Source organism: Belonocnema kinseyi, chromosome 1 (assembly GCF_010883055.1).
Source record: "Belonocnema kinseyi isolate 2016_QV_RU_SX_M_011 chromosome 1, B_treatae_v1, whole genome shotgun sequence".
Classification (NCBI taxonomy): Eukaryota; Metazoa; Arthropoda; class Insecta; order Hymenoptera; family Cynipidae; genus Belonocnema; species Belonocnema kinseyi.
In genome coordinates, this window is record NC_046657.1 from 48,993,778 (window position 1) to 49,020,915 (window position 27,138).

Below are 27,138 nucleotides of genomic sequence, written 5' to 3' on the forward strand. Positions count from 1 at the left end.
TTTCAATTGAAAGCGAGTCAGGCGGCCCTCGCTGTTTACGTTTCTATCCCTCCAAAATCAGTCCAAGGCCATTTGAAGTCAACCCCTCGACACTTGACTGAAAGCGAGGGTTTGGTGTGCCATATTTTATAATCAACTAATTGTGGCAAAATTAATTCGCCGGAACCCAAACGCAGGTATAGAATTATTTTGCGACAATGGGATGTCCTCTGTTAGATGTTTGTTTTTCAGAGAAGTAAAAAGCCCGCCTTTCAACTTTCGCAGAAATTTTTTCTTAATTTATAGATATAATACAGTGTTATATTTACCAATAAAGTTGAGGCTAAAATATAAGAGGAGAATACAAACGGTTTTCATTGTTTTCAAGTAGAGGAAAGACTGAGTTACGTATTGTGAAGTATTTGGTTAAGAGTTTAACTAATGATTATTCTAGTTCATTCTTAGGATTGTACAGAATTTACTGCTGTCGTTATCTAGTGGATTTTTCTCTCCCAATTTGGTCCTTCTGAGATATTTATGTTTCATAAATCTGCCCAATAAAAACTATTTGCAGATATAAAAACTGTAGAGGAGAATCGCGCAAAATGTATGTAAATTAAGGTATATAAAACTGTTCTGAAGTAAAATTGTATAAAATTTTAATATTTGCATTATATCGACCTCTATGGAACTTTATTCAACACTTAATGTATTCTGTACTTTTAGGCAGATGGATATATTTTAGGCGACGAAAGAAGAAAAAAAATTTATATCTGATAATATTTAGTATTTGCTTAGAACAAAAGCTACTAGTAATACTAATACAATGGAATATTTTGCCTCTATTTCTATTTATTTAATTCCAAGAATATCTTTATGTTTAAAAAATAGAATGTTTTTAAGACGTCCATATTTTTCTTAGGAGCGTCACTAATGTATATATTGACTCATCTTACACATAATGTTTATCAAATAATAACGTTTTACATTGTAGACTTTTTTTATTACATATTTTTGGCCCTATTTATTGACGTTTTCTGAAAAATAAATAGCATTATTCAATTTACTCTCTATAAATGAAAAATGTTTTTACTCAATAAATTTATATTATTAAGGTTCATAATATGCATTTGTATTTAAACATACGTCTTTTTATTATCTTTTGTCCGCATAATAAAAAAATTCGTAAAGTATTTCTAAGTTTTCTAAAGTGGTTCTAAGTTTTGTAGATATAATTTAGTCGAAAAATTTTGTTAAAAACAAGAGTTTATAACAAATTTGTAGATCTTTTTTCGTTGAACTACATTTTTTTATCATTTTGTCGATTTCTTGTGTCGCATTTATAAGAATTTAATTTATTATTTTTAACTTTATTTTTTGCGATTGAAAGAGAATTTGCTTTTCCTTTCTAAACATGATAAGTAAAGAATTTGTAGATCCTTTTTGGGCGAATAATTATTTTCAATTTTTTTCGTGCCTTGTATGGCTTCTTCACAAATTTCATTTTATTTAAGTTGAGACAGTTTTATTTTCTACATAGGCAAATATTATGTGATTCATCTTTACCATTTTAAAAGGTCCCTTAGAAATATAAGCGTGTATTCTCAACCTTTTCGAAAAAAAGAAATAAAGGAAATATTTACCTAAAAAAATTAATTTTCAACAAAACAGTTCGGCTCTGAACAAAAGAGAAGCAAATTTGTAGGTGCAGTATAAGAAAAAAAAATTATTGAATAAAATGTTATTTTTTCTTAAGTCCTTTCTTCGAAAAGATAATTTTTCATTTTTAATATATTCTAATAACAAGTGTATGAATTTCAATTGGATTAGATGGGACATGTTAGTTTATTTATTTCTTTCATATCTTTTGACTATTCTCCAAAAATTTAATTTGTTCATTTTTTATGTTATTTTTCACAAGTTTACGAAAAACTGCACATCCTATCTGTAAATAATAAATAACAAATTTGCAGTTATTTTGCGGATGCAAAATAAGTTTCAATGAGCTGTCATTTTTAATATAAATTTTTTAAAAATTGTCCACATAAATATCTCAAGAAAGCTTTCGTATTATATTTTAGTAAGGTTGAAGTTTCAGATTGATAGACAAGAAATACAGTTAAAATGCGACAAGAATATATTGTTATATTGGGACACATTTCCAAATTTTTTGTAAATATTTTGAAAATAAGCCCTGGACTCAAAGTACATTTTTATTAATTTATACATGAAATATTTACTATTTAAAAATCTAATCTAATAGTTAGGTTAGAATTCGTATTTAAACTCCAGTGGTCTGATATTCGTATTCTTGGCATAATATAGATAAAATTTCTTGCTTTGCATGAAATAATGTTAAAAATGATCTTTTTCAGTTGCACATTTAACAATTTGTTGATAAATTTAACGATTTCGTTGAAATCACCTTTTTTAGAAAATTCGACTGTTTTCATTAAAATTCGCTCTTTTGGATTGTGATTAATCCTAGACGAAAATATGTATTTACCATCTAAGGACCTCAGTGAGGCCGTGTACCAAGTGAGAATGACCTCCCAATTTAGGGCCTGATTTGTGGTAGAATTCGGACTGAGTCCTTCATCATAAAAATGCTCCTGAACATTCACGACAACTCACTCAGTTATTTCTGGCGAAACGCCAGAAATTGCACAACACCCAGCACAACCTCATGCAGCTTCATACAGTTCTGACCTTGTTTCCCATGATTTCTAGTTGTTCTCCAAATTGATGTGTCCTCTAAAATTAAAATAGAGTGTGACTTCACGGAGTGCTTCTGAGAGTTGAAGGATCGCTGAAACCATTTTATGCGTTTTAAATGGGTTTATTTTAAAGAGAATTAATGAATTTTCCAATAAAAATATCAATCTTAAATCAGAAAAACTGAATTTTAATGTTTTAATTGTCAACTAAAAAGATACTGAGTTCTCTTTTGTTAAAGCTCCTACGGGTTTAACGAACACATTCTCATCACTTTTGTCGTTCTTCGTTACTCGAATTTCCCTACAATTGTATATGATTTCCAGAAATGTAGTTTCATTGTTTCGTTTAAAAAAAGCGCATTCTTTAACAAAAAATTTTGTTATTCAACATTTTATTGCAATTTCAGCCGTTTTTTCGAAAACTGAATTTGCTAATTTTCAATTTTATTTTTTGGATTTAAATGTTACACACACGGTCTACACATCAGCCTTACCATTTATTAACTTCTACATTATATCCCTAACCTCAGTGACCCAGGCTCAGTCAATTGAATTTTCTACCGCATCGTGTTCTACATCGAAGTTGTAGTGTCCTATTGCTAGTTAGTGTTTTATGCTAAAAATAAATAGTTGAATAAGAAATTTAATTTTTGATTTTCAGTCCTTTTTTTATGCCGTCAAAATTTGAATTTACAATTTTCATGAAAATTCAAAAATATATACAGTTGTCGTGCGAACAAGCTAAAAAAACATCCACGATCAGACAGACATATTCGTAAAAACCTATTTTTCGGATTTAGGGTGTCTCAAAACGTGGACATTTCACAAAAAACTAGGCAGGTCAAATTTTACACATTGCAATACCATCTCTGATGAGAATGTAAACACTATTAAAGAATCATCATCTGCATTTCCGATTAGGTTTCTATTGGAATCAAAATGCTGCTTTTGAAATGATCAGCAGTTTTTTTAGGACCAATCTAAGATGATCAGTATCACAATATCAGTAATAGGAACCCTAAATAAAATCGAAAAAAAGTCTCAGGGATGCGTTGATACTTGTTGGATCGAAGGAAAGAAACACGAGAGAAGAGATAATCCGGCTATTAGAGATGTCCCCTGGACCCTGGAGATTCCTGGGGTTGACCAAGTCAATAGATCGTGTCTTGCAGAGGTTAAGGTCATTTAAGAAGGTTCGGCCAATTTGTCCTGCAGACCAACACCTTTTTCCACTCCTATCCTAAAGATCTCAGCAGTTCCCGGTCAGGGAGTCAAGGGATCAGTCTTTTTCGGATCCTTAAGCTCTAAAAAAAAGCAGCCCTTCCTGGAAAATCAATTCACTAAATTTTCTTACCTTCTTACCTTCCTCTCGGAAAAAAAGTAGTTTCACTTCATTGGCTTTTTGTTTTTTTTTAACAATATGACTGAAGAAACTTTTTTGGCTTATTTATAAAATAATTTGCCCTGAGTCAGGAAACTATTTGGTTAGGGAAAATCAGTTACTTTGAAAACAATTTTGAAAACTTAAGGAAATGGAAAGAAATAAAAATAAATATAAAAGAACAGCTAAGAATAACGTATTTGAAATGTCGATTTGAAATGGGTATAGTCCGTGTATACAAAGATTAATTTACTTAATTTAATGCAATTAATGATTTAGTCACTTATTTCCTTTGTATTTAAATTTTTGCAGTAGTTTTCTCCTAAAGATCATTTTTAGAAACAAATTTTAATTATTTTATGAAAATTCAATAATTCCACTAAAAAGTCATCCTTTTTGGTTAAAAATTTAACTGTATTGTGGAAAATGCGTCTATAACCTTTAATGATAGAAAATGAACTTTTTCTTGAAAATTCGTTTTTTTGTTTGAAAACTCAATTGAAATCATTCTTGGTAAAAAATTCAAATAGTTTTTTAAAAATTCATCTTTTTTATAAAAATATAGACTGTAACGTTGAAGGCTAAACAAGTTTGTTGAAAATGATTTTTTGTTTTATATTTATATTTTTATTGAAAAATAAATTCTTGTAACTGAAAATTCAACTACTTCAGTTAAAATTTCGTAATATTTAGTTAAAATGTGCCTCTTTAGTAAAAATATGAAGTTTTTCCATTAAAAATTGACATTTTTAGTTAAATTTTTTTATATGTAGAAAACAAATACTTTTATTTTAAGACGCCCTCTTTTTATTTATAATTCAACTTTTAACTAAAACTTAACATCTTTAGAAATGTACACTTCGGGTTGAAGAGTAAACTGTTTTTAGAAAATTAATTTTCTAGTTTAAGAATATACTTGAAACTTAAGTTTTCCTTTTTTGATGAAAATTGATCCTTTTTGTTAAAACTTCAATTACTTTTTTGAAAATTCGTCTTTTTGATTTTATAAAGCACCACTTTTAGTATTCAATGCATTTGTTTGGTAAAAATATTACCTATACCATTTTTTTCGAGAATTCAACAATTTATTTGAAAATTTAACAATTTAATTAAAAATGTATTTGTTATTTTTGATAAAATATTAACTATTACATATTTTAATGAAAATTTGACTTTTGCATTAAAAACTTAACTATTTTATTGGCATTTCAATTGCTTTGTAAAAATGTTATCTTCTTGTTTTAAAATTGGACTGTGTCGTTAAAAATTCGTATATTTAACCAGAAATTTATGTCTTTAGATTAAAAATCCATTTTTTCTAGTTAAAAATTCAACTCTCTTCTGAAACGTTTAATTACATTTTTTCGTTTAAAATTCAGTTATTTAATTCTTTTCATGTCTCTTACAAGTAAATTATTTTTATTTAATTAAAAATTAAACTTATTTTTAAAAAGTTTAATTTTTTTTTAAATTCCACAATTCATTTTTGTTTCTTTTTTTTTTGCAAAAAATTCGATGTTTGGTGAAACTTATCCTTTTGGTTGCAAAATTCATATTTTATGGTAGAAAAGTTATCTCTTTTAGTTGAAAATTTATCTTTCTTTCTCTTCTTTCTCTACATGAATTGAATTTTCAACCAATATTTGTCATTTTTCAGAAAAAAAAAAATCATTTTCAACAAAATACTTCAATTCTCAATTAAAGAAACTAACCTTAAAAAGAAGAAGTTTTAATTATTAGTTGAACTCACACCCATTCAGTTAAATTGTCCATTAAAAAAGTATCAATTTTTAATAAGATAATTCAACTTTCAAACAAAGGGACGAATTTTTAATTAAAAACATGAATCTTAAACAAAAAAATTATTCTTCAAAAAATAGGTTCAACAAAAGTCAAGCAAAGTTGCTGAATCCTCAAGCAAAGGAGATTCATTTTTAATCAAACTGTTGCATTTTTGTACGGGAATATGAAATTTCTACTAAGCCAGATAAGGTTTTAAATCAAACAGACAGACAATCAATGGAAAAATTAAATTTGCATCCAGGAACTTGCATTTTTATCCAAAAAAAGATGCAATTTCTATCACAATAAATAAATTTTTAAACAAATAAATCAACTGTTCAATTTTCTACCAAGGATATGATTTTTCAGCCAAAAAGGTTAATTTTCTACCAAAAAAGACAATTTAAAAAAAATAGATGTGTTTTCAAATAGAAATATCAATTTTCCATAAATAATGGAATAGGGTAATTTTTTGTTTAAAGGAATAAGTTTTCAAGCAAATAGAATAGTTTTTCAAATAGAGAAATAAATTTATACAAATCATATTAACAGTATAAATAAAATTTTGCAAAAAATTTAGTTAAATTTTTAGTCTAAAAATTATTTTTCACTTAAAAAAATGTATTTTTGAACGAAATAGGTTAATTTCCTATCACCAAAATTCATTGTTTACCTGCATAGACAAATTTATTTAAAAAATGTTTATTTTTCACTAAAAAAGATCAATTTTTAACAAAGAATAGAAGAAGGTAATTTTTTAGTTAGAGCAATAAAATTTCAAGAAAATAAAATAAATTTTCAACAAAATAGTTAGATTTTCAACTAAACAAATAAATTTGGTACGAAAAGGATTCATTTGTTACCAAAAGTAAATAATTTTTAACAAAATAAATTAATTTTGAACTGATGTAGAATGATGTTTAAATAAACATTATGTAAGTAAACTTTCAGTTAAAAGTTAATTTTTCATAGAAAACTAATTTTCAATCAAAAACAATGAATATTAACCAAAAGGAATAAATTTCGACCGAACAAAATTGATTTTTAACAAAAGACATGCATTTTCAACCAAATAGTCGAATTTTCTACTGAAAAAGATCAATCTTCAACTAAACATAAGATATTAAAATTTTTAATTCATAAAATAATTCATTAAAAAATCGAACAGACTAGTTAAATTTTGAAGGAGAAAAAAGAAGGCATTTAAAAATATTATAATTAACAATATAATCATAAAACATAAAATTGAAAGTTGAAAAACTACATTTGTTTAAAAACGATGCAAAGTGTGGGAAAAAATGAAGACAAAAGTTGTTCACGTAAAAAGCATCTACTTATTTGTTAATAATAATTTTTAGATAGGACAGGTACATTTTATTTTATCCGTAAAAAATAATATCAAAAATTTAAAAAAAATAAATTTGTGGAAAGACGAATAAGAGACGTAAAAAATTAACACAAAAGTTCCACAACCAGAAATGATCTACGGAATTTGTGTTTTTAATTTGAATTATTTATAGAAAATATAAACCTTTATTATTAATAATATTCTACAATAAGGTAAAATTAGAAAGCCATTTCAATAAATAAAACAAGAAACGTGCAAAAAGTATGAAATATCTGAGGGCTGAAGCTGAGAAAGGAAATATTTTTTTGAAAAAATTAACTTTTCAGCATTTGTTTAAAAAAAATTAATTTATTGATTAAAAACTGTGAAGCATACATAATCTCGTCATAATGAGTAAAATTCATGTTCGTCCAAAGAACAAATAAATAAAAGTAGATACATGATTTAGTTTATTTACATCTGTAAGATATGTAATTTATTAATTTATTTAACTCATTCAAAAATTGTTATATACTCTTTTTGTTGAAAAATCTATTATTCTCAAATTTTAAATTGCTTACACTTTTGAAATTACGAACTTAAAAACAAGGAAAGTGACTGTGCATTTTATTGGCCTATTTTTGAGTTTCAAGAAATTGGATTCTCATTGTTTTGAACAAATTTAAATTTGTGAAGCAATCTGGTTATTTTTTTTAACTTACCGATTTCTCATGTTTTTCACTTTAAGAGCCTTTCTTAAAATTAATATTAAATCCTTCAATAAATTTTCATATTTTCACAAAATTAGTATTTATTCAATAGGCAATTAATAAATAATAATATTTAATAACATAAATAATGGAAATAAATAAATAAATAAGAATATTTTCTTTAAAAGATGGAAAGTTGTTATAATAGGTTGTATCGTTTTTTTTGCTTTTTAAGCTTATATTTATGTTTTTTGGATTGTTTTTAACCAATTTTCAGAAAAATTTTCTCTTTTAAAGAATTTATATTTTTCCGCTGTTTTCCTGTTTTCAAGTAACTTTCCTCTTTTTTGCTTTTTTCATTCTTTTGGTACAGAATTCATGTCGTGAAAAATTGTTCTATTTACTTGAAATTTCATGTGAATATTTAGTTGAAAAATTGTCTTTTTTAACAGAAAATTTATCTTCTTAGGTAAAATTTCATCTTTTTGGTTGAAAATTCTACCCCTTGGTTGAATGTTAAACACTTTTGTTGAAATTTGATTTTTTTTATCAAAAATTAACCTCTTTTGTATAAACTTAAACTATTTGGTTAAAAAATCGTTTCTTTCCGTCCTAAATTAATTTTGGTAGCTTAGAAAATTAATTACACAATTTTTAGTTGAAAATTCAATTTTGTTATTGAAAACTTTCTTTTTTTGATTCAAAGCAGCTTTATTGATTCTAGTTAAAATCATTCTTGTATAAAATATCAACTACTAAAATTATTATTAAAAATTCATTCATTTTTTATTGAACTTTTTACAAAAAAAAAAATTTCAAAAAGTACTTCAATAGAGAATAACAATGTTAAAACCCTTAGTATGAATTTTTAACAAAAAAGTTTAATTTAGACACAAAAATATGAATCTTTTACCAAAAGAATTGAATTTTCAACTAAAAAAAAATAATTTCTAAACATGAATGTAATGGTTACATTTGCAGTTCAAAAATTTATTTTCAACTTAATAAAAACGATTTTCAGCAGAATAGGTAAATTTTCAACAACAAAAAACAAAAAAAATTTTTACTAGAATGATGAATGTTTAACCATAAAAAATTTTTAACAAAAAGTTGACTTTTCAACCAAAAAGAATAATTTGTCACAATATACATATATTAAAAAAAAAAAATTTTAATCAAGGAATTTTAAACCAAGCATAGAAAAGTTAAATTTTCGGTTAAAAAATTTATTTTTAATCAAAAAACAAAATGTGATTTTCATAATAAACTAAAAAAATGTTTAGTCAATTAATAATTGGAAAAAAATTCAAGCAACCTTGAGATATTTTTATAAGTACTGAAAAGATTCTAAAATAAGTGAAACTTGAATAGATTTTAAAACATTTAAAGCCAAACGTAGATTTTTTAAGGTTTCGAATACAAAATTTAGAAGCTTTCTTAGCATTTAAAAAGTTTTAGAAACATTACAAGATTTGCATTAAAATTCCTATGAAAATTGTAAATGAATTATTTTCGTAAAATTAATTTTTAAAAATATTTTTAAAAGTTTACAAATTTTCCACAACAGAAGCTGGATGATTCTAAAGCAATTTTTGTAATATTGAAGGATATTGATAAAAACTTTACGAAAAATTCGAATATGATGAATTGATGATTTTTCAAATTAGGGTAGGAATGAAATTATTCATTCTTTTGAAGAAAAAACTGCATTTCCTTGAGTAAACAATTTCAAATTAATTTTCAAACAAAACCAAACAAAATAATTTTTAAAAATAAGGTCGTACTTTTAAGCAATAGAAATTTTTAAGTCGATGCAGAAAATAATCTCAGCCAAAATGTTCAATTGAAGAATCCATCAAATAAATTTATAAGATTTTTTAATTTTAAAAAATCATCAAATACTTTTCCAGGAATCTAACGCAAATTTTTTTATTATTTTGAAACTCGACTTTTTTGAAAATAGGGCAAATTAAAAAAAAATTCCTGTGATATCTTTCAGTTGCTACTTCAAAAGTTTTTTTAATTGAAACAAATTTTGCTTTGAAGATTTATTTGAAACAAGTTTAATATTAATTAACAAAAAATCATTTTTGAGAATATTGTTAAAACTTCTAAATATATCGTAAACTTAATCGATTTTTTCCAAATTAATCATTAACTAAAAATTTCTTCAGCTTCTCTAATATTTTTGTCAAAATTCATGTATTTTGTTAAAAATTAATATTTTTGTGCAAAAAATGAATATTTTCGCTGGAAAAATAAACTGTTTGGTTCAAAATTTGTTTTGTTATAAATACATTTTTGTGTCTGAAGACTCATAATTTTAACAAAAACAATAGTTTCGTTGGTTAAACGTTTCACTTTTCTGTTGAAAATTAATTTTTATTTTGTTAAAAATTAATTTTTAAACTTCAATAAAGAAATACAATAGAAAAATTTGCATTCAAAACTAAAAAGATTAATTTTCTACCAAAAAATTTAATTTTTTAAAAAATAAATGTATTTTGAAAAAATAAGTTTTCAACAAAGAATAGAATAGGGTAAATATTTTTAACCCAACACATGTTTTTTTTACCAAATTGTTTTTTAACTGAAGAAAATAGTTAAATTTAAAGTAATAAAAAAAATAATTTGCAACTGAAATTAGCATTTTGCACTTAAACAATGCGAAATACGGAAAAAACGAATCAATCAAAATTGTGCATCGCAAAAATATCTAAAATTTTATTATTGATCATTTTTTATAGGATACTCATTTCCTCTTTTTCGTAAAAAAGACATTGTTAGTAAAAAAAACGAGCTACAAGTTCGTCATTGATCATTTGTTGATGAAATGGGTCGTTTTTTTAATCATCAAAAATAAAATAGAAAAAAAATGAAATTTGTTTAAAAACAAAAAAATAACTAGACAAAAGTTGGTCATCGAAAAAGGATCTACAGATTCTTTACTAATAATTTTTACATCGAACGAGTCCATTTTATGTTAATTTTAACAAATAAGATAAAAAATTTTTGTTAAAATTAAATTTGTGGAGAAACGTCATAAAATTCGACAAAAGTGAAAAGAGAAAAGTTGCACATCCAGAACCAACTCAAAACAATTAATTTTGAACTGAGGGACAGTGAAGAGAGGGATAGCCAAGTGAGGCACAGTGAAATGAGGGATAATGAAGTGAGGGACAGAGAAGTAAAGGACAGTGAAGTAATGGATAGTGAAGTGAAGGATAGTGAAGTGAGGGACAGTGAAGAGAGGGATAGGCAAGTGAGGGACAGTGAAGATAGGAATAATGAAGCGAGGGAAAGTCAAGTAAGGGATATTGAAGTCAGGGATAGTGAAGTGAGTGATATTGAAGCGAGCAATAGTGAAGTGAGGGATAATGAATTGACTGATGGTGAAGTCAAAGATATTGAAGCGAGGAATAGTGTTGTGAAGGAAAGTGAAGTTAGACATATTAAAGTGAAGGAATGTAAAGTAAAGAAAGTAAAGTGAGGGACAGTGAAGTAAGGGATAGTGAAGTGAAGGATAGTGAAGTGTGGGACAGTGAAGAGAAGGATAGCGAAGTGTAGGATATTGACAAGATGGATAGTGAAGTGAGGGATAATGAATTGAGGGTCAGTGAAGTGAAGCATGGTGCAGTGAAAGATAGTGAAGTGAGTGACATTAAAGTGAGGAATAGTGAAGTGAGGGGTATGGAGGTGAAGGGTAGTGAAGTGGGACATAATGAATTGAGACACTGTGAAGTTACGGATAGTGGAGTGACTGATAATGAAGTGGGTGGCATTGAAGTGAGGGATAGTGAAGTGAGGGATAGAGAAGTAAAGGACAGTGAGGTGAAGGACAGTGAAGTAAAGGATAGTGAAGTGAGGTATAGTCAAGTAAGGGGCAGTGAAGTGAGGGATAGTGAAGTGAGGGATAGTGAAGTGAGTGATATTGAAGTAAGGGATACTAAAGCGAGGGAAAGTGAAGTGAGGAATTATATAGTCAAAAAAGTGATTTGAGGGACGGTGACGGTAGGGAAAGTAAAGTGAGGGACAGTAAAGTAAGGACTGTTGATGTGAACAATATTTTAGTGAGAGAAGTGAAGTAATTAATATTAAAGTGAAGGATAGTGAAGTGAGGGATAATCAAGTGAGGAAAGGTGACGTAGGGGATAGTGAAGTAAGGGATAGTGAAGTGCGGAACAGTGAAGTGATGGATAGTGAAATGAGAAATATTGGAGTGAAGGATAGTGAAGTGATAAATAATGAATAATGGACTAAGGGATAGTGAACTAAGGTGTAGAGAAATAAAGGACAGCGAAGTGAGGGATAGTGAAGTGAGTGATAGTGAACTCAGGGACAGTGAAGTAAGGTATAATGAAGTGATAGATGCTGGAGTGAGGTGAGGTCAAACAGGGGAAATAAGAGGATGCTAAGAAAAAGAAGCTTAGAAGGGGAAGAAACTGACAGTAAGTGAGCGGGTGGAGAAGGAGAAGTGGTAAAGAAATTTCAGAGAAGAGACAATTAGGGGAAGGAAGGTAGAAACGAAAGCATAGGAGATCGATATTTGAACGACTTATCTAAAACTTGTATTTGACTTTTGGACTGACGCGAAATTCAATTTTTTTAAGTGTGAATTTTCTGAATAAGAACTTTCGGTGTGAGTGGAACCAACTAGGTTCTGCGTACCGATTGATGAACACTGTTGGTGAATTAGAGTCGAGCGAGAAGGGCATATTGATTGGCAATCAGTTTTGTCCCTCTGGACGATGAAAGCGGTTTGCCACCGCAAACAGAACTGGCAGGACGTGTACTTGCAGATCAAAATGCAAACACTCTCCTCACAAAAAATGGACTCTCTTGTCACTACAAATCTCTAAAATCGAAACAGATATGAATTGATGATTCACCAGTTAAGAAGAAATTTTAGCTGGAATTGAAAAAAAAAATTGGAAATTAGAATCGGGAGGGAAAAGGAAAGATGAGGAAGGAATTAGGGGGCGCACAAATGGATTGAAGGAGTGGGGAAAGAAATAAAGTGGTAAAGTCGAAAACTTGAGGGAAAGTAATTTCAATAATTGGAAATTATTTAAACATGTTTTTTAGACATTTGCTCAATGATGTAAAAGAATGCATTCTACTTTTAAAAAATTTTAACATCATTTATAAAACTTATAAATTTTTCCATGCAAAAACTTTCCTTGTATTTTGTAAAAGAATCTGTAAATTCTGACATTGCTTTCAACGAATTTCGGCAATAATTGTTTTTCTTCAAATTAACTTATAAAAAATAAACATTTTAAAACATTTTAAAATCTTTATAAAACTTTTGAATATATTTGAAAATGATTTTCAGTTTTCTCTTCAAATTCATTTTTTAATATAAATAATCACCATTAACAATCTTTGCAGGAAACTTAAGAAATTTTCTTTATTTTCCTGAAATCTTTTAAATTCTTAAAAAGCTTCTTTTTCGTATTTTTGAAAAATATTAATTTTGTTTCAGAAGTTTTGAATGCTTTCAAATTTGTAACTATTTATAAATCTCTTTATAACTTCTAAACATCTTTTCAAATTATTCAATATTTTTAACAATTCTGCAAATTAAAAAAATTTCCCTAAAATTCTAAAATTCTTTATCCTTCTTTAATAATTTAGGAAATATTATGAAATATTTTTAAATATTTCAATAAAATAAATTCTTTTTAAGCAAAAATCATAAACAAGCTTTTTTTGACAATCTTTCAAAATATTTTTTTTTAATTTTTGAAATTTTCTCTACATTTAAATTATTTTTTAACCATATAAAATTATTTAAAATTTAAGGACGTTCTTTATTAATAATGCTTTTGGAAAGATTAGGAAATGAATGTTGCCATCAAATTAAATTTCCTTTGTTTTTAAAAAAGATTTTAAGTACAGACTGGGTATTGCAGAAAGCTGTCATCATTGTTAATAGATAAATAAACCAAAATTCGTGTTATTTTTTGAGTCTCGCAACTCGCCACGGTAAAAATGTATATAGGCGGTGACAACAATTTTAAAGATTTGAGCAAATACTTTTTTTTCTCGTGAAAATAACTTTTAAAAATAAATATCAATATGCATGATCCTGCGACAATTACGTTTGCTTAAGAAATTTCAAAATTCCTAAAGATTTTCGCTCCTTAATAACCATTTTAAATGTCAAACAATTAATTTTCAATTTTACTTTCAAAATCATTTTAAAAAAATATTATTTAAAATTTTCCCAAAATTTAATAATCTTTTTTCTTCTCTTGGAACATTCAAAAATTCCTGAAAAGCTCCCTTCGCAATCTCAAAAAATTTTCATTTTGCTTTGTACTGTTTTAAATTTTTGAAATTGTAAATTGTTTATCAATATTTTACAAAACTCGAAATATATTTAAAAGGATAAAAATTCCAAGGATTCCTAAAAAAAGTTCTTCATTCTTTTGACACCTTTGAAAATGTCTCAAAAGCTTCCTCTGTCGAATGTAATCTGAATTTCTTTTGAATTTATTGAAAATAATCAAATTTTCAATTATTTATCAATCTTTTAAAAGGATAAAAATTTTCCCTAACTTTTTTCTGTTGATTCTGCAAAATTAAAAAATGGCCACAAAATATTTGCCCACTCTTTTTCGCGAATTATGGAAATTTTTTAAAATCATTTTAGATATTCGCTCAAAATTAATTTTAAAGAAAATGTTCGTAGTAATCTTATGAAAAATTTTCATTTTTTCGAAACCTTCCGAAATACTTGAAAAGCTTCTTTTTGGATAACTATTTGAATATCTTAGCAAATTTTAATATTTTTTCTCAAAATTGATTTTTGAAAATAACAATTTATTAAAAATTTTTCAAGCATTTTAAGATTTATTTTTAGTATCTTCATATCTTTTAAGATTTTTAAAAAGCTTTCTGCTTTCGCAATTTTTGAACACCTGAATTTTCTTGTATCTTTTTCAAAATCTTTACTAATTTTAAATTATCCATCAATCTTTTAAAAACTTCTACACTTTCTAAATATATTTTCAAATGATTCCGATTTTTCTAACATTTCCTTTAAATTCTGCAAGATAAAAAAAATTGTCTTAAAATCTCCCAAATTCTTTTCTGTCCATTTTGCAAATCTTTTGGAGTCTTTATTAATATCAGCTTAAAAATTCTATTCCACTGAAACCTTTCAAAATGTACAAAAATCTTGTTTTTCTTGTTCACGATTTGCAATATTTAAAAACATTTTTCAAATTTTCTCTTAAGATTCATTGATAAATCTTTTGAAATTTTGATAGGCATTCTCAGCTATTTCTTTTGCATCTCTTGCAATCTTTTAAAATATTAGAAAGCTTATTTTTTCGCAATCTTTAAAAATATGGATATTGTTTTATATTCCTGAAAATATCTTGAAGCTTTAAATTATTGATAACTTTTTTTTAACTTCTAGATCTTCTTAATACATTTTTTTAAATGATTCCGATTTTATTAAAATTTTTTAAAAGTTCTGCAAAATTAAAAAAATTGCCTTAAAATCCTGCGTTTTATTTTTCGAAATTTTTGTATGTGTTGAAATCTTTTCAAATACCGTGTTAAAATTAATTGACAAAAACATATTTCTCTTTCCTTTTTTTTTTTGCTTTTTCGATAACTATATACGATTTTTTAAAATCTTTTTTTAATTTTCTCGTAAAATCTATTTTTGAAATAAGAAACTATTATTTAAAAAATCTTGTTTTATTTTTACTTAAACTTTATTCTTTCAAAAAAAATCATGTGTAATTTTTTAGGGACGTACAGAAGTATTTATCACGCGTCTCAAAATCTTTCAAAATGCTTGAAAGCAAAAAGTAAAAAATTGCCTTGAAAATTGTCAGATTTATGTTCGACAATAATTTTTGAAATGCTTAAAACTCTCCTTAAATATTTCTCTAAAATTAAATTAAAAAATAAAGTACAAGGCATTTGGATTTTTTCCAAAAGTTTTTAAACAATACTGCAAAAAAATGCATCAGAAACTTCCAGAATTTTTTTTACGATAGTTGAACACTTTTAATATCTTTCTAAATATTTTACTAAAATTAATTGGTTAAACATTCAAGAAGTTACTAGCAATTTTGAAAAAAATATCGTTCTCCTTAAACAGTTTCAAATTTCTCAAAAGTTTCTTTTTTCGATGGCCATTTGAAATGTTTTAAAATATTTTTAAATTCTGTTTTATAATTTTCTGCAATAATCATTTGCAATGTTATAAAAAAATTATGTCTAAAAATTTATTTTTCAAAATAACCTTTCAAAACGTCTAAGCAGCTTCTCTTTTTTAACCGTTCAAATAATTTTAAAATTCTATAAATTTGTCTTAAAATTCCTTTTAAAAATTTGAATTTTAAATTAAAAAGTTATTTCAGATTTTTACAGCAATCTTAAGATTTCTTTCAATTTACTTAAAAGCTTTCAAAATTATTTTTTTTCAAGCTTTTTTGTTTTCTACAATTTCAAATATCTGCATTACATAGTTTCTAATGTTGAAAACAAAATTAATTTCCATTATTATAAATTAATTTAAAATTCAATTTTTCGCGTTTATCAATAATGTTTGCAAGAATTCAGAAAAGAATATATATTCTCGTAAAATAAAATTATTCGTTTCGAAATTTTCATCAAAATGATTAAGGATGAAGAAAATTATTAATCTTTTTTAACAACTGAACAAATTGAAAACAGCGACTATATGTGTTATTTCCGCAGTGTCAAAAACAATGAAAGTAAAAGATGATTAAAACTGTAACCTGAATTTAAAAGAGTTTCGTATATAATTTTTTTTTCTTTAGAAAACTGACTTGTGTCATATAAATATGTCAGAAGGTAAGCCTTGAAACCCAAAATCCACGAGATAAAGACTACATATACTCTATAAAAGCACCAAATCATTTATTACGGTTCCACTCTTAACCGAATTTATTATTTATATAATTTAGTTTTTTCTTCTTCAATTTTTAATTCAGTTTTATAAGTCAGTTTTTTTCTTCGAAAATGAGAATCTCTGTCATCCTCAGCTTGGCTGGTGTCCTGAATTCTATAGGTGACTATAATATAGTAAAAAAATTATAATTTCAAATATACCTTTCTGCCTTTCTGTGAATGAGAAGTCAGAATTTCTAAAATTCAATTTACGATGAATCAAAATTTGAATTATTTTATTTTTTGTTCATAAAAATTTGAATACAATTTTAAAATTTTTAATTGCTATAAAATATCCTTTTTAGTTAGTTGCTTTATTTTTATTACGTATTTGTTAATGATGTCTCTTTCCAGTTTAATGCGGAATTTTATTGCGTTTCGTTTTTTTAAAAGAGTTCAAATATTTTTTCTTTTTATTACCTTCGTTGTAGGATAAAAAACTGGCCTTGTAGAGATAGAGGAATTATATATTTTTTGTGATCTTTGTAGATAAAATGGAACCAATAGAAGCCTTAAAATTTTAGGTCTGGAATTTATAGCATTTTTTGGATCTTTTTTAGATTTTTATTACATAAGGGGTGAAGAATAAGGGTGTTCCAGGAGAGCTGAGGGTATTAAACTTTTTTGATATCTTTGCACATCAAATGTAATGAATATAACCCTTAAAACATTAGGTGTGGAATTTAGGGCATTTTTTAGAATTATATATTTTTTAACTTAGGGGTAGAAAATTTGGGCGGTTTCGGGAAACTGAGAAGATGGAACTTTTTTTGGTATTTTTTACATCAAATGTAACCAATAGAAACCTTAAAATTTTAAGTGTGGAATTTAGGGCATTTTTGGACTTTTTCGATTTTCATTGCATTAGGGGTGATAAAAGGGTGTTTCTGGTAAGCTGAAGGGATGAAAGTTTTTTTTGGTATCTTTGTACATCAAATGACACCAATAGAAACCTTAAAAGTTTAAGTCTGGAATTTAGGGCATTTTTTCCATTTTTATTATATAAGGGGTGAAAAATAAGGGTGTTCCAGGAGAGCTGAGGGGCTTAAACTTTTTTGATATCTTTGCACATCAAATGTAATGAATATAACACTTAAAACATTAGGTGTGGAATTTAGGGCATTTTTTAGAATTATATATTTTTTAACTTAGGGGTAGAAAATTTGGGCGATTTTGGGAAACTGAGAAGATGGAACTTTTTTTGGTATTTTTTACATAAAATGAAACCAATAGAAACCTTAAAATTTTAAGTGTGGAATTTAGGGCATTTTTGGACTTTTTCGATTTTCATTGCATTAGGGGTGATAAAAGGGTGTTTCTGGTAAGCTGAAGGGATGAAAGTTTTTTTTGGTATCTTTGTACATAAAATGACACCAATAGAAACCTTAAAAGTTTAAGTCTGGAATTTAGGGCATTTTTTCCATTTTTATTATATAAGGGGTGAAAAATAAGGGTGTTCCAGGAGAACTGAGGGGATTAAGCTTTTTTGATATTTTTGCACATCAAATGTAATGAATATAACCCTTAAAACTTTAGGTGTGGAATTTAGGTAATTTTTTGGACTTTTTTCGATTTTTATTACATTAGGGGTGGAAAATAAGGGTGTTTCTGAAAAGCTGAGGGGATAGAACTTTTTTTGGTATCTATGAACATAAAATGAAACAAATAGAAATCTTGAAATTTCAAGTCTGAAATGTAGGGCATTTTTTGGATTTTTATTTTATTTTTTCTACCATAGGGGTAGAAAATGAGAGTGATTTAGGAAATCTGAGAAGATGGAGCCTTTTTATTATCTTTTCACATCAGATGGAACAAATAAAATACTTCAAATTTTAGGCCTGGAATTTAGGGCATTTTGTGCGGTGCTTCAGGAAAGCTGAGGGGATGAAACTTTTAAATTTATTCTAAAATTTAGGGCATTGTTTCGATTTTTTAGAATTGCAGGGGTAGAAAACGACTTTTTTTCGGAACAAATAGGGAAATAAATGTTTGAAGGTATTTTTCGACAGAAAGCTTAAAATTTGAGGTCTGAAATTTTTGGGGTTTTCTCGAGTTTTTATTATTTCAAGGGTAGAAAACATTTTCTTGGATGTTTATTACTTAAGGGGTAGGAAATGACAGGTTTATTAAATCTGATACAATGAGACTGTTTTTATATCTTTGGAGACCAAATAGAACCAATGGATGCCTTCAAATTTTAGGCCTGATATATAGAGCATTCAAAACAAAAATGTTGTTATTTTTATTATCGACCCCATACGTTTTTCAGGTAGTTGAATCTAAATCCGGGGTCAGATCATCTTCATCAAGTCAGAATGAAGGTTAAGTTGAGGTCAAAATGAGAAAAAACCATGAAATCGGCGTGGTCCACTACTTTAAGACGTTTATCGGTAGTTTAATCCGAATCCGAGGTCATTTTTACCCCATCATGTCGTTTTTGGGGTCGCTGAATCTAAATACGGGGTTAGTTCGACCCCATAAGTTCAATTCTATGGTTTTCTCAATTTTGACCTTGGGATGACATTTATCTTGACCAATTGGGGTGAAAATGACCTCGGATTCTGATTTAGCGACCCAAAAAATATTTAAATAGAGTGATTTACGCCAAGTCAATGATTTTTTCTTATTTTGACCTTCACTTGTTTTCAGTACTAATCTTATGGGATCAAAATTACCTTGGATTCGGATTGAGCGACTCCAGAAACGCCTGCGAGTAGAGGTTTCCTCCACATAAATAGTTTGTTTCATTTAACCTTCGCTGGACCTTGTCCCTGACCTTATGGGGTACACCTGACCCCGATTAGGATTAGGCGACTTTAAAAACTCATAGTTATGATCGTTCAGCTCGGCTTGCAGAATTTTTTTTAGTGGGGCTGTGTAATTAAATTTTGAGGTTAAAAATTTAACAAAATGTTTGAAAAGTCTTTTACAAATTCAAATTTTTTGTTGAAAATTCATGTATTGTATTAAAACTTAATCTTTTTTTATAAAAAAGACTAATTTTTTGTTGAAGAATTAAATATTTGGTTAGAGGTGTATCTATTTGGTTGAAGATTTATACTTTTATTCAAAAATTAATCTATTCGGGTGAACATTTACTATTTTAGTAACTATTTTGTTCAAAATTCGTTTTTAGTTCGCTGAAAATTAATTTCTTTACTGGAATCGTGACCAGTCCATTTTTTCTAAAAAAATTAACTTTCGTTTAAAATTTTTATTTTTAATTGTAAAATCTACTATTTAAGTAGTTGAACTAAGTTGTTGAATTTTGAACCAAAAAAGGTTCTTTAGTTGCTTTTCATGATTGCAGAAAATCTTCAAAATCTGATAAAATGAAGAAAATTTGAGACGACCGAAAAGTCTCTAAAAATGAAATTCCTGAATTGGAAAATTCCCAAATAATAGGATTTCAGAATTGAAAATTTCAGGAATATTAAAATTTCGGAATTGCTAAATTTCCGAATAATAAAATTCCTGAACAGTTTATAAACTAAAAAATCCCGAAGAATAAAATTCCCGTCACTGTGAAATTTCAGAATTGAAAAATATATATACGATTTAGGAATTTTATTTTTTGGAAATTTTCCAATTCGGTAATTGTAAAATATCCTGCTTTTTAACATTTGAGAACTTTCCAGTTTAAGTATTTCCTAATTCGACAGTTTTCTGTCAGGAACTTTATAATTCTGGAATTTTCCGGTTTAAATATTTCATTATTCAGCAATTTTCCGTCGGGAACTTTATTATTCAGGGCCTTTAAAATTTGCTAATAATAGACACAGTTTGTAAATAGTACTTTGTTTTTAATTTTCAAATTTAGGAATATTATTATTTGGGAATTTTATAATATATAAATGTTATTATTCGGGAATTTTCATTACTCATATATTTTATTATTTAGGAAGCTTTGAATTAGAGAATTCTATAATTCTAGAATTTTCGAGCTTAAATATTTCATAATTCGGTCATTTTTTGTCAGAACTTATTATGGATTTGAAATTCAACAATATTGTATACTGTTCGGCAATTTTATTTTTGGAAAATTTCCAATTCGTGAAATTCATAATTTGAAAATTTTGTAATCCGGGAAGTTTGTTTTTCAGAAATTTTATTATCAAGCAGCTTTCTAATTCGAGAATTTTATAGTGTCGGAAATTTTCAAGCTTAAGTATTTTACATTTATGCTCTGTCAGCAATTTTATTTTTTGGAACTTTTTAAATTCGCTAATATTACATACTGCTCGGGAATTTTATTTTTTGGAAATTTTCCAATTCGGGAATTTTATAATCCGGGAATTTCATTATTTGGAAATTTTTATTACTCAGAAATTTTTTTATTCGGGAATCTTTCAATTCCGGAATTTAGAATTCTGGAATTTTAGTTTGAGACAATTTTGAAAAAAGTCAAAAAATATCTGCAAGATTTTAGGGAAAATTCTTTAATATTGCAAGATTTAAAAAAAGTGGGGAAAGTTCAAATTATTTAAAAAGCTATTTAGTTATTTTAAATGTTGAAGGATTTTCAAGAAATCTTACAGGATTTCTGAGAAGGATCACAGTCTATTATTTTAAAAGCCATGATCTCGAAATCTTTTAAAATGCCTAAAAACCTACCAAATTTTATATTAAAATCTTTAAAAATCTACATTTTCTTTTAAATGTGTTGAAACCTTTACATTATTATTTTATTAGTTATGGAAAATTTTAAAAATCTTTTTAAATGTTCTCTTGAATTTAATTTTTCAAAATAAAAAATTATTGTCAATTTTGTAAGGAATCGAAATAATTTTTTTTCTAGTTTGAAACCTTACAAAATGCTTGAAAAGCTACGAAATTGTTTGGTTTAAAACATTAAAAAATCTACATTTTGTTAATAATTTTTTGACATCCTTTAAAGCTTCAACTTATTTTTTAACTTCTTCGAAACTTCTAAATATCTCTTAAACTCATGCCTATTTTTCTTAAATTCATAACTATTCAATTGTTATTTAATTATCAAATATTGCTATTGTTTTGAAATATTCCTAAATATGTTTCAAACAATTTCGCTTCGAATTGTTTAGTTTTTTATATTTCAATTTAAATAAACACTTAAACATTACGGACTATTAAGAAATTGCTCTTTTTCTTAATTAAGAAATTTTCAATTTCGAAGACACAAACTACAGTTCAATTTTTTAATTTTTAAAATTTTTAAAATAAAATTGCACATTGTAAATCTAATGACCTCATGATTGAAAATGTTAACAATTACGCTTAGCTTTCAAAAAAAGTTAAGATAAAACTCATTTTAAATTGTATTATATATATTGTGATATAAAATTCTTGATATTTCAAGTGATTGGATAGATTTTTTTTCTAAAAACTTGTAAAATTCGCGGTCAAAAAAAAATGCACTATCACTTTCCGATCTAAAATAATTCCCGCTCATTTCACAGTTTCCCGGTCCAGCGGTCACCCTGAATCATGATGTTTCAGAACCTAATTTCTTTCTTCTCGAATGATAATACATATTTCATGCAAACATTTTCTTTTTATAACGAAGGCAAGAATGAAGAATCTTGAAAAATATTATCATCAAAAAACTAAAGTCGCCTTAAAATAGCCAGAATACAGAAATAAAATATTTACCATTATTGATTGTTGTAAAACTTAACCTCGCAAATATCACAATCAGCTGAATTCGCTCCCTGTTCAAATTAAAGGGTTATTCACAATAAAATGATGTTTTATACATCCATGAGAGAATTCGTGACCCTGATTGGCTGCGAGAATTACATAGTGGGAATCTACGTTAGCTGTCAGGCTCTCTTGCCGCTAAACTTCAAGAAAATATTTATGACGAAAAGAAAATTTTTGAAATGAATTCATTAACATTGAGTAAATTTGTTGAATATGTGTAATTATAATTCATTTTCTCAAACTTACAAATTTTTTAATAGCCATTTAAAATTCTGAAAAATAAATAAAAAATGTTCTGGAATACTCCAGAAAATAACTTCAAATATTCCTAATAATCTTGAATATATTGTTTGATTTTCTAAAAACCTTTCCGAATTCATAAAAAAGCTTCTTTTTTACAATATTGTAAACAATCTACATTTTTCTCTAAATTTTTATAATTTTTAGATTACACATTTTTTTTAATCTTTTAATATATCTGAACGTTCTAAATGTCTTTTAAAATATTTTGAATTTTTCTTAAAATTTTTTAAAAACGAAAAAATTTGCCTTCAAGGCTACCAGTTTATTTTTTGAAATTTTGTTGGAAATACTTTGAAATCTTTTAGAACATTGTCCTAAAGTTAATTTTTCACAATAAAAAATCACTTAACAATTTTCTGGCAATCTAAAGAAAAAATGTTATTTTCTTCAAACCTTTCGTAAGTTTTATCCAGCTTCCTGTTTCAAAATCTTCAACAATCTACATTTAAAAAATAGAATTTTCCACAAGTGTCTAACTAACTTAAAATTATTTGAATAGTTTAAAATATTTATTAAGCATAATAGACTTTTTTTGTAATTTTGATTCAAATTTCTTTTAGAATCCCGTTTTCGAAATGAATAAATTATTTAAAATTTTACGAAGAATCTTGAGACAATTTTATTGTTCCCCTAAACCCTTTAAAACTTCTTAAAAGGCTTCTTAATTTTTATTATAAATCATCAAAAATGTCAATTTCGTTTTAAATTTTTCGGAATCTTCTCAAGATTTTAATTATTTTCAATTCTTTTCAAATTAAAATTAACATTTTAAAATAAAATCTGTACAATTTTGAAATTTCCCAGGCTTATTGTCCGGTAGGTAGCAAAATTTTAAAATATGAAATTGCGCGCTGAGTTTGAATTCCGGTTTTAGGAAAAAATAAAGATTTTTTCTTTAATTTATCATTTTCAATGTTCAAAAATACGAATAAAAAGGTAATAAGAAGTTTAAGTTTTAAGCAAAAAATATTAGTTTTAATAGTATACGTATTATTCGATTATTTGTATACAATATCATATATTTTATAATATTTATACAACAATTAATTAGTCACAGTACGCACAACAGAAAATTTGTTTAAATTTCTGGAATTTAGACAACAAACTAAAAATTTTATTTATATATTTAGCAAATATTGTGTCACTTTCTTGAAATCGAGGTCTTCTCAAGTTATTAAAAAATGTATAATATAACATTTATCAGTGCAGTATTTAATTGTTTTAAATTCATTTTTGGTAATTTTAGTTATTTTATTTTCAGTGACATTGTCGGAAATAAACGAAATTCTAATTTTAAGACTCGACAGAGACGAGATTAATAATTGGAAATGATATATTTCTCTGAACTCAGAATTCATTATCTCTTTTTCATTTTAATTGAATTATTTATTATAAATATTAAATCTGAATATTTACACTAGCAGTCGAAAGTTTGGGTTCACTTAGAAAAATCGTTTTTTTTTGTATTTATCACTTTAATTGTACATGAGCTAAAAAAATGTCTCTTAAAAAGTTTGATTGTTTTCGAAATTCTGTTTAAAATAAGCCCAGGGTGAAACCAATTTGTCTAGTTGTTAAGTAGATATTGCAAAAATAGCGTAAATTTTAATATTTTATTAAATTTTCAATAAGTTCGGAAATTATTGAAAATTTAAGAAAACATTGAAATTTACACTATTTTTGCAATATCTACTTAAAAATGAGGCAAATGGGCTTCACCCTGAGCTTATTTTAGTCGGAATTTCGAAAACAATCAACCTTTTAAAGAGACATTTTATAGCTCCGGTATAATTAAAGCGATAAATACAACAAAAAAACGATTTTTCTAAGTGAACCCAAACTTTTGACCGGTAGTATATATCATTCAAAATCAGCGCGCAAACAGGGACCAATCGGGTTGTCGGCGCTTGGTCGGCGCGACGCAAGCGCAGTTTAAAAAGTTCCCAAGATTGGGGAAACTGCACTTCATTTTGATATCATCCCTTATTATAGAATTTGCCATCATTTAACAATATTTGGATCATTTGGTGATTTGAAAAATTTAATTTTATTAGTTTTGTCCTGCTCCCGAGTACTTCTGTATCCTGATTTACAATCAAAACAAACGCACTTCACGATTTTTGTTTGTTTCTTTCACTTAGAAACTTGAAAGTGTCGAATTAATTAATTATTAACTTCTAATGTGTTATTAGATTCAACGTTATTATTTTGCCATGCATTTGCAACGATTATATGCCAACTGCATAGCTGGCGCCGCCATACGGTCACCGATGACACATTATACATTTTGAACTCAGAGTTTCAGGGGGCTGATTTGACGTCATCAACCAAGTCTGATGTAATGTTAGAATACTTAATGGCAGAGTTTACGGCTCGTTATGAGACGCCACCAAACTTAAATAAACGGCCGCGTAATTTGAACTCAAAGTAAGAAAGGTATAGTTTTTAAATGAAAAGTACACTCCTTTTTTATAATTTTCTTTTAAAAACATTGCCTTGCTTAATTTTAGTTGAAATTTCGCGGGAAAGTTCGGTAGCGCCTGCTAACAAGCGGTAAACTCTTCCATTAGAAGACTCAATAATCAGCTGGTTGAACGAAACAGAAGCAGTGACTGCAGCATAGAGTGTTTAAGTAGTCAATAGAAGCACCGCCTTCAATGAGCCGGCTGGAGATGCAAAAACGCAGGACCTCTAGTGAGAGCGCGAAGAAGTGTAAAATTCAAAATGGAAAGAGTAAAGTTAATGACTTAAATACATTCAATTTTTTCAAACAGAACTGAAATTTATACCTCATCGATTTCTTTAAAAATCTTTCTAATTAGTTATTTATAACATTTAGATTCTACACTGTTTTACTCTGGAAATGGATGCTACTATAAAATTGAAATGATCCGATTAATAAAAAAAATTTCCACCATCCTCTTTATGTGAATAATTATATGTAAAAAATGTAGTCATTTCTATTACCTATTACAGGATTGAGCTGGCAGGCCGGCAATGCCGGAGCTTCTTCTTCTTCTGGCAGAGCTTCTTCTCCTGGCAGATCGTCTTCTTCTGGCAGATCTCTTCCTGTCATAGTGCGGATTCCTCTCTCCTTTCAGGGTATATTGTCAACAAACAGGAACAAGTTTGGTCTCCATATGGTTACAGTGCAAATAGAAGAAAATTCAGAATTCGTCCACGTCGACATAGTGCCAAACAAAAGCTACCCATCACTTGAAAATGAAGATGGAGATGTATTTGGAGTGTTTGATGAATCTGGTATCTTCTTGAGATTTTATGATCGTGTGGATAAACTACCGGCGTCAATAAACGTAAAACAAGCAAGAAACAATAAATGGACTGTTAAAAAACTTCGTGAAGACGAAATTGACTATTTAGTGTATCAATTTGGACCTCTTTCTCCTGGCCCTATTCCTGCTCTTTTTGAGAGCAGACTATACAAAGCATATCTCAGATTTCCTGGTAATAAAATTAAAGTGGAAAACGATGGAAAGACGGGGTATTTTATCGCACTAAATAAGGATAAATATCATGCATTAGCAACCGAACGTGGTGACGTGTTTGGAAAATATGTTGGTAATGCACTCACGGATTTTTCATATCTGTATAATGTGCATGATACTAAACCGATAACAATAAATTTGTCACATTCGGCACTGGGGATTTACTCCATTAGGGATCTCACGGTAGCAGAAATCAAACATTTAATGCACATCCGATTTAATGCACTGGATTTACATGTATAAAGTTTAAAATTTCGTTAATTTGTGAAATTTTGTGTTTTGTAACCAAAATACTGCAAAATGTTCAGTAAATTTTTGCAATTTATGGTCAATTTGTATATAAATAAACAAATTTTGAAAAATTATATTAAATTAATAAATTAACCAAAATTTTAGAAAAATTTTTTTTTTTGAAAATTTGGAAATTAAATTCAAAATTCTGAAATGCACGGTACATTTTTTAATTTATTACAGTTTTTTAATTTTTATAAATTCAAGAAAATTCGGAGTATCCCAGACGTTTGCTAAATTTCCGAAAATAATCAGTAATTTATATGCTAATTTATCAGAAATTCCTACAAATTTATGAAAATTGTAAAATTTAAAAAAATTTAAAAACATTATCATTTTTCGAAATTTTAACCTAATTTGTGGACAAATATTAAAATTGATGGTAAATTTTTATCGTACAAAATTTTGTAAAAATTTCAATTTTCTAAATTGCGGTGAATTATGATAATTTATTGATAATCTATAGATAATAAAGAATAATTCACAACTCGATCGTACATTTATAAGTTTCGAACCATTT

At 27.0% G+C, this 27,138-nt stretch overlaps 1 protein-coding gene across 1 annotated transcript; it reads left to right on the forward strand.

Moving 5' to 3' along the window:
* The first annotated feature begins 11,475 nt into the window (after positions 1 to 11,475).
* On the forward strand, positions 11,476 to 11,895 carry LOC117177699. The gene has a single exon (XM_033368573.1). It carries the CDS (start codon positions 11,476 to 11,478, stop codon positions 11,893 to 11,895), a length of 420 nt encoding a protein of 139 aa, XP_033224464.1.
* Positions 11,896 to 27,138: the final 15,243 nt, after the last annotated feature.

Bases quoted from the DNA above. Each gene is read 5' to 3' on its own strand.
- LOC117177699 (XM_033368573.1), top strand. From the start codon at position 11,476: ATGGATAGTGAAGTGAGGGATAATGAATTGAGGGTCAGTGAAGTGAAG.